The 13,210-nt window shown below is 47.2% G+C and overlaps 2 protein-coding genes across 8 annotated transcripts in view; one reads left to right on the forward strand and one right to left on the reverse strand.

The window, feature by feature from the left end:
* Positions 1-13,210, reverse strand: part of Tdg (Thymine DNA glycosylase) — a 104,295-nt gene that overhangs the window by 6,233 nt on the left and 84,852 nt on the right. For all 3 annotated transcript variants that reach the window (XR_012998756.1, XM_076368262.1, XM_031978300.2), the window contains 3 exons: positions 8,181-8,330; positions 3,883-4,025; positions 1-3,791 (listed from right to left, as the gene is read on the reverse strand). The exon at positions 1-3,791 is cut by the window's left edge. Coding sequence is in view for 2 of the 3 variants with exons in the window: in XM_076368262.1 (XP_076224377.1) it covers positions 1,785-3,791; positions 3,883-4,025; positions 8,181-8,330 (2,300 nt within the window). In the remaining variant the exon portion in view is untranslated. The remainder of the gene's footprint in view (positions 3,792-3,882; positions 4,026-8,180; positions 8,331-13,210) is intronic.
* Dnmt3 (DNA methyltransferase 3) overlaps positions 5,127-13,210 on the forward strand; it is a 126,492-nt gene continuing 118,408 nt past the window's right edge. For 3 of the 5 annotated variants that reach the window (XR_012998755.1, XM_076368257.1, XM_076368258.1), the window contains exon 1: positions 6,818-6,954. Coding sequence is in view for 2 of the 5 variants with exons in the window: in XM_076368257.1 (XP_076224372.1) it covers positions 6,900-6,954 (55 nt within the window). In the remaining 3 variants the exon portion in view is untranslated. Of the gene's footprint in view, positions 5,411-6,817; positions 6,955-13,210 lie in introns of those variants that run through there. The other 2 variants (XM_031978245.2, XM_031978254.2) reach the window with 1 other exon arrangement.

Raw genomic sequence — 13,210 nt, forward strand, 5'->3', positions numbered from 1 at the left:
AATAATAATAATAATAATGTTAATGTTAATAATAATATTAATAATCAATAATGATAATATTGATAATAATCACAATAATAATAATAATAATAATAATAATAATAATAGTATATTCTGTAACATGTGTATACGCGTACATATCGCTTGTGCCCGCGAGATTGCATTTGTTACACCGCGAACCGAAAATATTTCCGAAATGTTTTCTCTATTTTTTTTCGGAATGCGTTCGAGAGGATGCGCGTTGCAAGGATTCACCGACGGGGCGAGTGTGATCACGCTCGCTTCTAACATACGCGCGATAACGGTTTCCGATGTACCGTCCGAAATTACGTCGTACATGTGATACATGTATATGTGTACATCATACGTACGTATTATGTGTTTCGTTAATTCGGAGATATTTTGTTCGCGGGCAGTTTGTGAAAAATGCTCGAATCGGCGGCGGAACGCGACCGTTCGTTTAACAGGAGCCCCGCCAGCGGTCGTCAGCTGCGGCCGGCAGCGGTGCAGACTCGCTAATCCAGTCGCTGAGTAACCAACGAAAAGAATTCTCTTTCTCTCTCTCTCTCTCTCTCTCACGCGCACACACATGCACGCACACGCACTCCATCTCTCTACTTTGCAACAGACTAAACGAAGAAAAAAAAAGTAATGAGAAAAAGTAACAACGTATATACGCGAGAAACTTTTGAAATTCCAACGAGTTAGGTGCGACGGCGATCCGCTTCGATCGCGACCCGTTGGGACAACAGATTGCACAGTTGCCGCTGGTCGGCCCAGCGAAACGATACTCTCAACAATAACGAAACGTGTAACAGTTAGACCGCGGCCATACACGGAGCGGCGAGCGGCGTAATGGCGGGGGGGGGGGGGGGTGTAAGTAGATTGTCATTCGGAGCGACGATATTTAATCGGGGGATGAACATATAAATGAGCAGTGAAACCTTGATGTTTGCCACTCACCGCTTTGCCGCTCTGTTTGTGGCACGGTCTTAACGGGGCGCGTTAGACGCGAGAAGCATTACAGAATAGAAAGACGGTTCCGTCGAGGATCTATTCGATGCGGACAGCATCGCAAGCACGCTCGGTCTTGGTCGTTCGACGTTCCCGCGAATGAGATCCGATTCATTCCTCGTCCCCCTCCTCGACGGCTTTCCAGGGGTCCACGGCTACCCGCAGCTTAGTGAATCTTGAGCGAACTGCGGACTCTATGCAACGAATATACTTGAAAGTCGGTGCAACGAGAACTCTGATCCAACGGGGTAACGAGATCTTCCTTTCGTCTGGACGCGGGAACGTTCCAGTTCTCCGTTAACGAACATCCAAGGATTTGTATCCTCGTGGATATCCACCATCAAACGATGAATGACACGGAGGAAGATGGGTTACCCGCAAGGGAAACGGAAACCGGAAACGGGAAACGCTTGGCGGAACGGTGCAGAGCGGAGCGTAGAGCGCAGCAGGACAGAAACGAGTGAAACACGGTTCGGGTAGTCGGAAAGGGTGAAAGAGGAAGAATACGAAGAAGAAGAAGTAGTAGTAGTAGTAGAAGAAGAAGAAGAAGAAGAAAGGGGTTTCGCGATTTCGGAATCGCGGCAGCAGAAGTCGCGCCGGAAGGAAGCGTCGCGTCGTGCAAGGGGATGGATCATCCGTCTCGTTCCGTGGTCGAGCGACGATTGGTTCCGGCGGCGGTGGCGGACTCTAAACGTGTAAAAATACGTAGAAAAGATAAACGTTAGCGCCTCGGGACGCTGTCGCCGTTCAAGGTAGCTTTACATCGATTATCATACACCGTCGTACGCGAGGTCGACCGGCGGCCTATGGTGTGACGGGAGGTAAGATGGCGGCGTGGATGTGCCGGGCGTGGAGCCACCGCCGACGCTCGTGTAGCCCCCGGGATAGTTCGCGCTTGGCGCGTGAATACCGGCCGGCGGCGCCGGGTACGCGTCGAAGGAACTAGAGTACGAGCCATTGTACGGATAAGGATTAGCCATGTGGCCGAGAGACGGGTGCATTCCTCCCATGCCGCTCATACCGCTCATCCCGTAAGTGCGTTGCATCAGGCTGGGCTCGAGGCCGCCGAAAAGGTAGCCGTTCGTCGAGCCCATCGGTACGGGGTAATGCGGCCCGGGTATGATGTTGGGGTACGAGTTGCCCGGGTGTCCGTGATTCATGCTCGGCGTGTAGTTGCTCGACGCTAGATTCTCCACCGTGTAGGACTTGCTGTGCTGTTGCTGCTGCTGCTGCTGTTGCTGCTGCTGTTGGTGCTGTTGTTGTTGTTGTTGCTGCTGCTGCTGTTGCTGCTGTTGTTGTTGTTGCTGTTGCGAATCTTGATGTTGACGACCGTTCATACCATAAAGGGAACCGTAGCCGTCGTTCGGCGAGTTGTGCAACGAGCTCGGGTAAATCGAGCCGCCGGGTGCCAAGGGTGGGCTGTAGTTGGACATGCCCGCGTTAGGCATGCCCGGGAACCCGGACAGGTAGGACTGATGGTGGGCGTCCATCTTGTCCGCGAGCGATCCGTCGTCGTTCAAGCCTGGATGGCCGTGCTGGAGCCGTTGGCTACCACCGTCGGCTATACTCGGTATCTGGTCGACTAGAGATTCCAGGTCGCTGAGACTCTTGGATGCGACGTCCTGGCCGGTATTCCTCTTGATGCCGTACTGTTCGTGTGGGTGGTGGTGCGGCGACATCGACGAGTGGGTAGGCGTATGGGGATGTGTGTGCGGCGGAGTCGGGTGGGAATGGTGCGAGTGCTCGTCGGTGGTTTGACTCAACGGCGTCGGGGTGGTCTGATGGGGATGGGGCTGATGGGACTCTGAGGCTTGCTCGTGGTAGCCCATGTAGCTGGTGTAGCTCGGGTGGGACGGTGTGCCGGGACTGCCGTGGTGGCCCGGGTTCTCGCCGTTGCCGGCCGGGTTGTACTGGCGATGATCGTTGTTCATGTTCTGTTGGGAGATGCTTGTGGGCGGCTCGAAGTCCGGGTGCTCGACGCTCGGCGAGGTCAACGGCGACGGCTCCAAGTTGTTCTCCGAAGAGATCGCGGTGTTGATCTCCGAGGAGAGGTCGGAATGGGTGAACGAGAGCGACATCGACTTCGGGCTTTGGCTGTAGTGCTGCAGATGAACAGGGCTCTGCTTCGCGTTCATGTTGTACGGACTGTCGTTCATCCCCTGCCCGTAGAAGCCGGAATCGTTCATCGGCTGGGGATACGGAGCCATGTGCGCGAATGTTTTCGGCGGCGAGAAACAGTTCGGCACCACGCCGTATCCGTCGCTGAGGTGTCCGCCCATGCCCTGGTGTTGCTGTTGTTGCTGCTGCTGTTGCTCCCTCTCTCGCATTTCCCTTTCTTGCTGCTTCTGCTGCTGGTGAATCTTCTTCGGACGCCCGCGACGCTTCTTGATTACCTCCCCGTTCGCGTCCAGCTTTTCAGGATCCGGAGGCGGCTGATCCTCCGGGTTTTTGATCTTCTTCGGCCTGCCTCTCTTCTTCTTGCCCGGTATCTGCGAATTCGGCTCCTGTTTGATGAGCGCGCCGTTCACATCGGAAATTCGCACGTCACCCTCGCTCGTCAGATCGTCGCAGAACCCGGGCTTCTTGTCCTCGATGGCCTCCTGGTCCTTCTTCTTCAGCTTCGAGTCAGCGAACACGATGTCAGACTCATCCAGATGGGAGATCGTGCCGTTCAAGTAGTCGCGGAACTTCTTCAGCGCCGCGTAATACGGCACTTTGTCCGCCGCTCGTGGCAGTTGCGCGCATCTCGCGCTGCTCGATGGCATCACCCACATGTACTGCAATCGAATTTTACCAAATTAGAGGATAGATCTTGTTGACAACGGTGGGATAATATATTCGTGGTGTTCTTTGTTTTTAGTAGCTTACCGTGTTGGTTCCGTCGACCATGTTCGGTTGTCTACCGAATCCAAACTCCTTTTTTCCTGAGAATACCTCGTATATCAGCTTTCCGTTGAATACCGCGATCTTCGGCTTGTATTTTCGTAGTTTTTCTAGCAAAATGTGGCTACCTGCAAATAGAAAATCGATATCGTGATAATTGGATTACGGTTAACTTTAAATCTCAATAGATTTTTTTAAATTCTTCGCGTATTCGAGACTATAGTATGTCTATTCCGAATGTATTTGACTTTGTAACATCCGGTACCGTTTCATCGGTAAAAGAATGACATCTTTCATTCTTTTCATTGGAATTTTAAAGGAATTTTGCTTTATCCTCGCATAAATGCATTTAGTTTTCGTAACTATCTGCAACAAGTATCCGTTCCAAATAATAAATATCGATTAAAATTAAAATATTCAAGCCGGTAGATTTCCCTCGTTAGTCATTCAAATATATTTCCATCATTTAATCTGTTATCCGAGTAAACCTTCAACTGTAAACATTATTATTATTATAGATGAAATTAGATTAACGTACCTCCTAGCAAATAATTCATTTTATTATTGATATCAATATAGTTATACATTCCTAACTGTTTCTGATGATCTTTTTAAATACTTATCATTTACTTTTATTACTTTCTTACTGAGCGTATTTACATAATCATTCTCACTTCCTGTTTTCGAAGCTAGCTTCACCAACGTCATCCTTTCTCTACGTTATTTTAATACGACTACTTTAATACTTTTCTCTTATGTTTCACTTTCACTTATCCAATTTTCCCTAAATTTCTGTTTACGGAAATTCAAGTGCCATCGTTAACACTTGAACTCCCTAATGAGTCAGAATAACCGATTTCTCTTTTTATAATTAGTTAAAAGGCATAGATGCCTCTTTGCTTTTAAATCAAGTAAAACAAACAAAGGAAGTAAACAAACAGATATAACTGAATACGAATATCATAGAAAATTTTTCAACAGAAATTTCGAATTCTACAACAGTCATCTTATATCACTCGTAAAAATATATAATTTTGAAAAATCCGTAAATATTGCCAAGCTTTGAATAAAATTTCCAGTGAAACAGCCGACGCGTGAACTGTTAACCGAGTTCTTCCCCGATTAACAGGCTAAACGCGTCCCGTTTTGTTATCTCCGTGGTCGTGGGTCCGCGCATCGTTAAGTGGTAATGCGTGGATCCCGATTCGCGCGCGCGACAGTGAATTTCAGGCGTCGAGGTTGGCAACAGTGGCATGCCGCGTGCCGCCAGTCTTCTCGCGGTGACGATCGTACGACGAACCGGCCGAACGCTCGAAGCCGATCGGGCGATTCTCGTTCCGATTCTCTTGATCGTTCCTGCAAATATTCTCTACTTGCCGGAAGTGCAATAATTGGTTCACCTGATCGGCAGGTGGCAAGGTGGGCCCCGGTGTTTGCCGACAAACGATAGATACTGTGAATCAAGGCCACTATTCGTCGTGCAACTCGTCGACGCTGGCGAACACTAACCACGGTAAGTAAACTGACTTTTATCGTCAAACAACGTCTGTCGCATACATTATCAACCGTGAATCGCGTCCCGAATTACGATTAAATGAATCGGCAAGTCCGTCGCCGTTGCCGCGACCGATCGCTGCATCCAAGTCACCGGAAGTCGTGGATGTCGGGTGAGCAGTTCTCAAAATCATTAGAAGAGTCTACACAACAAATGTCCCAGTACCGTTGCTCGATGAATTGTTAGTCGCCGGGCGAAATATTCCAAGGTTAAAATTCTGTGCGGGCTGATCATTGGATTCATGGTTATACTCTTCCGACTGTAATCTTTTGTCTACATTTATGGGAGCCCTTTGGGAGATATTTCTTAGATAATCGAGTACCACGGGCTGGTAGATAATGTTGCTGTCAATCCTAACAATTGTGTTACTTGAATGGGACATTGTTGCAATCCACCGTTGAGAACTTCCGAAACAAGTTGTACTCTTCGAAATTTTCTCAACCGGAATCCCACGCGACTGTTCCATTCGGCGGTTCGTTTATTGACAAAAATGTCCCGAGAAAAAATCGTGCAAGTGTTTACCAAACACCCGACTGTTGTGTAGAAAAAAAGAAACGATCGAACGGAAAGGAAGATGGTTCGATGTCCGTGGTTAAGCAGATAACTTCGTAACGCCGTATCGTTTCTGTCGCGGGGGAATAAATCAATCGGCCTTGATCACTTTAATGAGAGCCGGGACCGTCTTCTGTTCAACGAAAACGGACGCTGTGTGCCAGCAGAACCGTGCGGGCCGGACCGAAGGATTATTTCTTATTAACACGGCTAGAACTACCGACGCCTAACCTTAAAAGAACTGCTGATGGAGGGGGGAGTTTCTCGAGTCGAGATACGAATTGTGAAAAACGATCCGGAACACTGGGAATATATTGTGTATTGATATATCGTGTATTATCTTTAACATTATTATAATTATTTCTAACTGCGACACGACGCAAACACTACTTTTCCAAAAATAATATATCTTTGCTTAGTCCCGAGGCGTCTGCCATATTTATAGAAATCACGAGGCTCGAAGGAATACAAAGTACCAAACGGATTCGGCCATTCGTCCATTTGCATTTTATCTCGAGGATGATTTGAAATTTTTTAAATTACATCGACACGGGAGGCAACGCGCTGATCACGTTTATATCAACGGGAGACGATTTTTTGTTTACAACTCGCGAATCCACGAAACCGGTATTTATCTCGTCGTCGTGAAAACAGAATTATCGAGGGGAACCGAAATAACGGGTGAGTGAAGGAGAGAAAAAAACGACCGAACAAATTTACGTGAAATACACTGGCTCGATAAGCGGGAGGCGAATAAATAAACATCGATAGGCGATCGGGGCTCGCACCTCCGGTCCGTTCGTTCCGCGATATCGGTGGGACGCGTTCACGCTGGCTTTGGGCCGCTCGCTTACGGGACGCAATTTTTCTGGATGATTCCATTGCGAACGGAACCATGATCGTCTGCGTTGGAAACGGACCGGATTCTTGCCCTTCTCCATATGTGCACGGTATGTTGAAAAATTCTTGCGAACGTTTGGATAGATGTCATGCGCCTGAAGCCTCGGGACTTCGAGCATCTGTTTCGTTCGATTACGTTTCTACCCTTTCTTTCGATAAACACCTCAACCCACAATTTATTTTTCAACTATGATAGATACAATTATTTTGCTGTTGAGAATTTATTGAAAAATGAATTGAAAATTCTAGGCACATTCGGTTGTGTCCAAGTTTGCTCTAAGGTATAATCAATTACAGAAGAATAATATTTAATTTGATAATTCACAAGAATAGAGTAATTAAAATGAGAATGAATCAAAATGTGTTGAATGATACAAGTCGTAATTTAATTTAGTTCGTGTTGTAGAAATTTTGTGATCATTGGTGACTGATCGCAAAATTAGATAATTATGCTTGTCCTGGGAAAATGTACTATGAATTGAAATGTAATAAGTAAGCGGCAACCTATGGAAACTAGTTGTCATGATTATTAAATTTGATCGTTTTAGTTCGAATGTCGAAGGAATTTTTAGTTAGTCAGCCTCGCTAGAATCTTCAGTTAGCATCGTGAAGAATAGCGCAAAATTGAATATCTTTCTCGGGTGCAGTTGAATCAAGCGCAGTACGTGAATTATCGGTAACTATTTCGGAATGTCGACATTACGAAAATCAATGCTAAACGATTCGCGTGTTAATGTGATCTCCGTTCAACGTGGTACTGATTTTTTTCGACGTTTTTCGAAGCAGGAACATTTAATTCGGATCCATAATGAAGAACTATTGGAATGCTTGCATCAATCCCGATTCAAAAGTAGAAAAGAAAAAAAGGTGATACATTCGAAAGTAATCGGTTGACACGTTAACTGACATTTCTAACTCAAAATATCTTTGCAATAATATTAAATGTTTGGGATACTAAATTGTTTTCGAGAACCAAAGATTTTCAAAATAACACCGAATTCAGTAATTCGGTACTAATACACTAAGCAAATATTCTTCGTCTATTCATTAATTTTTAAGATTGCCTTAATAAAAAATACGACTTCCCGTAGACACATAAATCCAGTTATTGGGTTTGCTTATTGCAAATACTCCTCTCGCGACGTAATTTTTGTAGTAGTAGTAGTAGTAGTAGTAGTAGTAGTAATAATAATAATACTACTACTACTACTAATAATAATAATAATAAATATAATAATAACAATCACAAATAGTCTGTATAACTGAGTGTACTGACCTTCTTTGATTTCTTTTCTGGTGAGATCGGCGCTGCCTTTAGTGGCTCGAGCTACCATATTTGTGAAACCGATACCGAAGCGCAACAGCTTGTAATCGTCATCCGCCGTGAGTGGTTCGGGTGTCAGTCCGCTCAGGTGTAAACACTTCCCTGGAAGAAAGAGAGAAAAGGTAATAAAGGAAAGCCGGTTTAATTGGAACGCCGAGAGTTGCCGGAAAGAACCGGGCCGTCGTGTACGCGCGCGCGCGAGCGCGAGCGTCCGTGTCTCCCGGTTTTTCCAAGGTTCGCGGGAAGCGCGCCAAGAATCTTTGCCGTTTAAGTTTCGACCGATATCCACGGCAGCGGAATTTCAATGGGTCTGGGTCAAACATCGCCGGCAAACTGTCTGGAACTTCTGACTTCGTTCCGTAAACTCGCGACGATAAATCGGCCGCGTCATCGGCCAAACAAAATGGAAAGTGCCCCGTCCCCGGCGTGTACGATCTCCCAATTAGCCTGTTAAACCGGCACCGGGGACGTATTAACTCGTCTCGCTTGAACTCGTTCGTCTTCTCCGGCTAGTTTTTTCTTGTAGTTCCTTCATTCATTTACTAAGCATTGCTCAAATCTAAATCCCATTGTAAATTACGCGTAGCGATTGAAAAATCACTTAAACATGGCCAACGAATCGCATACAAGATATAAAAGATAGTCAAAACTGCCATTCAGTTTTTGATTGTTGGTAAATTATTCTACCGTAGGTTATATGGGTACAATGTATAACAAGAAGTACAATGTAAAATGGGATAAAGAAGAATCTTGAAGATTCTAACAAGCGGTAGGAACAAAATCCTAAAGTAATTATCAAGACATGACATTACAGAGGGTACGCTACAACAATATCTAAGCGATAGATAAAAAAACAGAAAGAAGAAGGAAATCTGTTAATGAATCGAAAGAAGCAAAAATAACACGTTCATTTCGTTCGAAAACTTATCCAGTTCGCTCAATTAATTATCCCAGTGGAGTGGGTCTCGTTTTCCTATGATCGAACGAGAGAGAAAGGTTTTCGAGAGGTGGAGACGACGAGAAGAGTCGCTTCAAACGCGACTCTCGGCGTCGGATGAATATGTAAAGCCGCCGAAACTGCGATAATTCGCGGATTATTCGCGTCGCGAGGAGCCGAGGCCCGCGTTAAAAGGAGGATAGGGAACGGCGGGCGGTCCTCCCCTGCTGTTAATTACCATGCATTTTTGCCGCGGGCGCGCGCATTGTGTCGTCGACGGCAATTTAGAGAAACTACTTGTCAGCGGTCGCGACGGCGCAGCAGGTGTTACGAAACGCGGCCCGTTCAAACGGCTTAAATAGGTCTGGGTCAAGCCTGGTCGATTCTTTTTATTCCGCGGCCGCGCAAGCCCCCTTCCCCGGACCCCGCGACCCTTGGAAGTTCACTCATAAATCGTTCTCCTCCACGCCTCGCTGAAAATTATTGTCCAACACGGAGAATTTCTCATCCCCTCGCGTGCCTGACTTTCTTCTCGCGGCTCGACGATCCGCGGTTTCCCCTGCTTTCCCGAACAGACATCCGGAAAGTATCTCGCGGACGCTTTGCGCGTGCACATTTCGGAACGATTGAACGCGATATATTTCAACACAACGAGTTCGGAGAGATACATGAAAGTTTGTCTTTGAATTGTTCAATACCAAATTCTTTCAACAGGAATTGTATTCCTGAACACGCAACGTCGTTCTACTTGTTTTACAATCGAATGTGTGGTTAAATGTTTGCGAGCAGTTTGAAAACTATTCTTCTTGTCTTTATCCTGTATACGTCGTAATCTTTCGCTGGTTCATCACATTCATAAGTTTGCAAGAGTACATATACCCACTCTTCGAACTAACAAGAGCTCGCACTGAAATGTTCTACAAACTATTACCAACCCAAATTGTCATCAATAAAAAAAAACCCACTGGAGTTGCCCAATTTAAACAAAAACAAAAAAAAATCGTGCAAAATAGATCGCAGGAACGTACTCGAACGCCAAAGGAACAGAGAAAGAAAAATAAAGTGCACTGTTCCGAACGATGGTGGTGTGTAGGGGTGCAAAGGAGGTAAACTGTTGGAATCGAGACAGAAAAACTGAGAAAGGGAGCGAAGGAGACAGAAAGAGAGAGAGAGAGAGGTCTGGCTTGATGGCGCGAAATTACAGACGTCGCAGAAGCATATACCGCGAGCGTTTACCCCGGCGGCGGGGCGGATAGTGATTTATGATGCGGCCTCGGAAATTCTCTCCCTCTTATCCTCCCGGTCACGCCCGCCTCTTGCGCCACCGACCTACAGCCGCACCACACGACCTTGGAGAACTTCGGAACAAAGTTAAACGATCCCTGCCGTCTGGCCGTGGTGGTCGTTGCACGCTCTCCTCCGAGCGGAACGTTGCCTCGTCGGCCTGTTCGGCTCCGCTCGTCGTTAAAGTCGACGTTATCGGAAAGGGGAGGGCGGCGGTGTGAGGGGACGGGCGAAACCGGAGCGGCGAACGGAGATAACCGAGTGAGAGACGGAGAGAGGGTGAGCCTGCTCCACTCCCCGCCTTGGAAAAACTCGTGTACCCTCCGTCGGGATGACCCGACGCCCTGCGCGGAGGGAACACGGCGGACTTGGCCCCCCTCCGAACATATCCAGACCAACGACCGATCGAGCAAACTTTATCGGAGGGAAACGCGACCCTTCCCTGTCGTCCACGGCGCTAACCTAACCCAACTCGACTTCCGTCGACCTTTCCGCGTTCACCGCGCCACACTCTCGCCGCGACGGGTCATCCCCCTCGCGACACGCGACCGCGGCTCTGCTTCGTCGCGTTGCAACGATGAAAGATCGAGATCCATCGGAACTGTCGCGCAAGATTTTCGGGTATCGGTCTTCATTCGGGAGACTTGCTGTTGGTTTTCCGGCGGTGTTTTCCGGAAGGAACTGGAAACTTAGTTTCGATTCGATGGTTTACAGACTGCCGAAATTTGAATCGCTTGGACTAGGATAAGGTAATTGTGATTTTCATGTGTTTTGAGGCTTGGAGGCTTAAGAGCGTTGAATTTGAATCGAGTATCCGTCTTGTTTACAGTGGTGTGGGTTTCATGGAAACGTGACATCTGGCTATGATAGTATATTGCACAGAGAATTCAGCGAATTGATGACGTGGCTTGAATTCAAGGGTTTGAGACATTTGGGGTTGGGTATCGAGTTCTATTCGTAGTAATTAGGTATTTTTCGCTGTATTCGCATATTAGAAACGTTTCGATGTTTTGATAATTGGCGTGTAGATTTTCTTCAAGTATCAGTTTTCATTTAGGAAACTTGGTACACGATTCCCGGGGGTGCCATTCGGTTCCTCGGGAACACGCGGACGGAATGCGAGAGCGTGTACCTAGAATATCACGAACCGGAGTTCCCACCGATGCTTGGGGACGTTCGTAAATTCGTCCCCAGTAGTTGGAAGTTTCAAAGTCGAAAGAGTTTCGGTTCAACCCCTTCTGCCATCACCTTCCACCCTCTCTACTGGCGCGGTGTCCGACCGACTTAGCTCGTTTCGCCGAGTTTCCGAGGTTCCGGCGCAACAGGAACCACCTTACCGCGTTACGTTTTTCCCCATGATCTCGTGTTTCCGCGGTCGGCGCGGTGGTGTTGCCGGTTTCAAACATTGCGCGATGTACTGGATGATCCGCGTGTAGGAGTAAGCGTGGGCGCGGATTTGCCAGACGGAAGTAATGGAATGTGTACACACGAGGGTGTTTCTCGCGTGATTCTTTTGAGTCGAAGTATAGGGTTTATTTCAATTGCAAGTCAATGGTTCGCATCGGTTTTGTCTGTAATATCTTTGTCGAATCATATGTAGATTTAAACGTAATGTTTCTCGGATATCGTGAATGGATTATTCAACTGATATAACGAAACACAATTTTGAGATAAGATTCTCAAGGGTGAAAGGATTGCATCTTGTCAACGACACGAGGAAGTTCAATTTTGATAACTTCGTTAACGATGCAAAAGTGGAACTTCCGTATTTTATTTTAACGAAAAATCAATGAAAGAGAGTTATTTTCTAACATATTTAAATCATACAACTGTATCGAATACCTTCACTTAAAGTTCCTTACTCGATCTTCCAATTCGTTCAGATTCAAACTGAAGAATGAGAACAGTAACTCCTAGGACGTTGCTTGCCCAGATAGTGGTCGCCCTAAGGCCGTAGTCCAACGACCACTAAGCGGGGCACTGTATACGTATAATAGACTTCGCGCAGGACTCATTGACCGCGAATATTTTTTCACGTCTTATAATTCAAGGGGAATTCGCGGTTAGCCGACCGGTGACGTTGTCCCCGTGAAACTGGCAAGGGCCGACTCGTCGATCGAAATACTCGCTTGGGGAAAAGGGGCGTGAGTCCCGGCGCCGCTCTCTCGCCGCTTGAATTCCCGAAATTTCGTTGACCCAGATTTTTCCTTCTTTTCGTACGGTTGTCTGAATGAACCTCGCTGGTTCGCGTTCGAGCTGCAGGGGATGCGAGGAGAGCCAGGTGAAAATCGATGCAACTGACGGAGAGAAAGAGGGAGAGAGAGAAAGAGAGATGGAGAGAGAGGGCAGAGCGAAAGAAGGAGAGAGAAAGAGACCTGTGCGTGGGTACCGCGGGAGACCGCGCCTGGAAAATCAATTTTCAGGGTTTTCCAGGACGAAGACCCGTTCACGGAGACCTAGGGAACAGACGAGCGCTCTGCGAGCTTCTCTTTTCTATCGCGTACCCGGTGGTCGGGCAAGGCGCAACTGCCACAATTTGCGAGCGAGCACGTATTAACGCTAGTAGACGCGTTTAACGACATTCTCCTAAGAATTCTAGCCACGGAACTTTTTCTACAGTCTCGTTAAAATGCTCGCGGCTCGAGCCGAGTTGATCCGGCGAGCTGGCGTGCTAGACCGTAGTTGTCGTTTCCCTCGCAAATTTACCCCCGTACCCGGTCATCCTGTTACCGATTCTTCGATCGAGGATGAGGACAAATTC

The sequence above is a fragment of the Nomia melanderi genome, chromosome 6 (assembly GCF_051020985.1).
Source record: "Nomia melanderi isolate GNS246 chromosome 6, iyNomMela1, whole genome shotgun sequence".
Classification (NCBI taxonomy): domain Eukaryota; kingdom Metazoa; phylum Arthropoda; class Insecta; order Hymenoptera; family Halictidae; genus Nomia; species Nomia melanderi.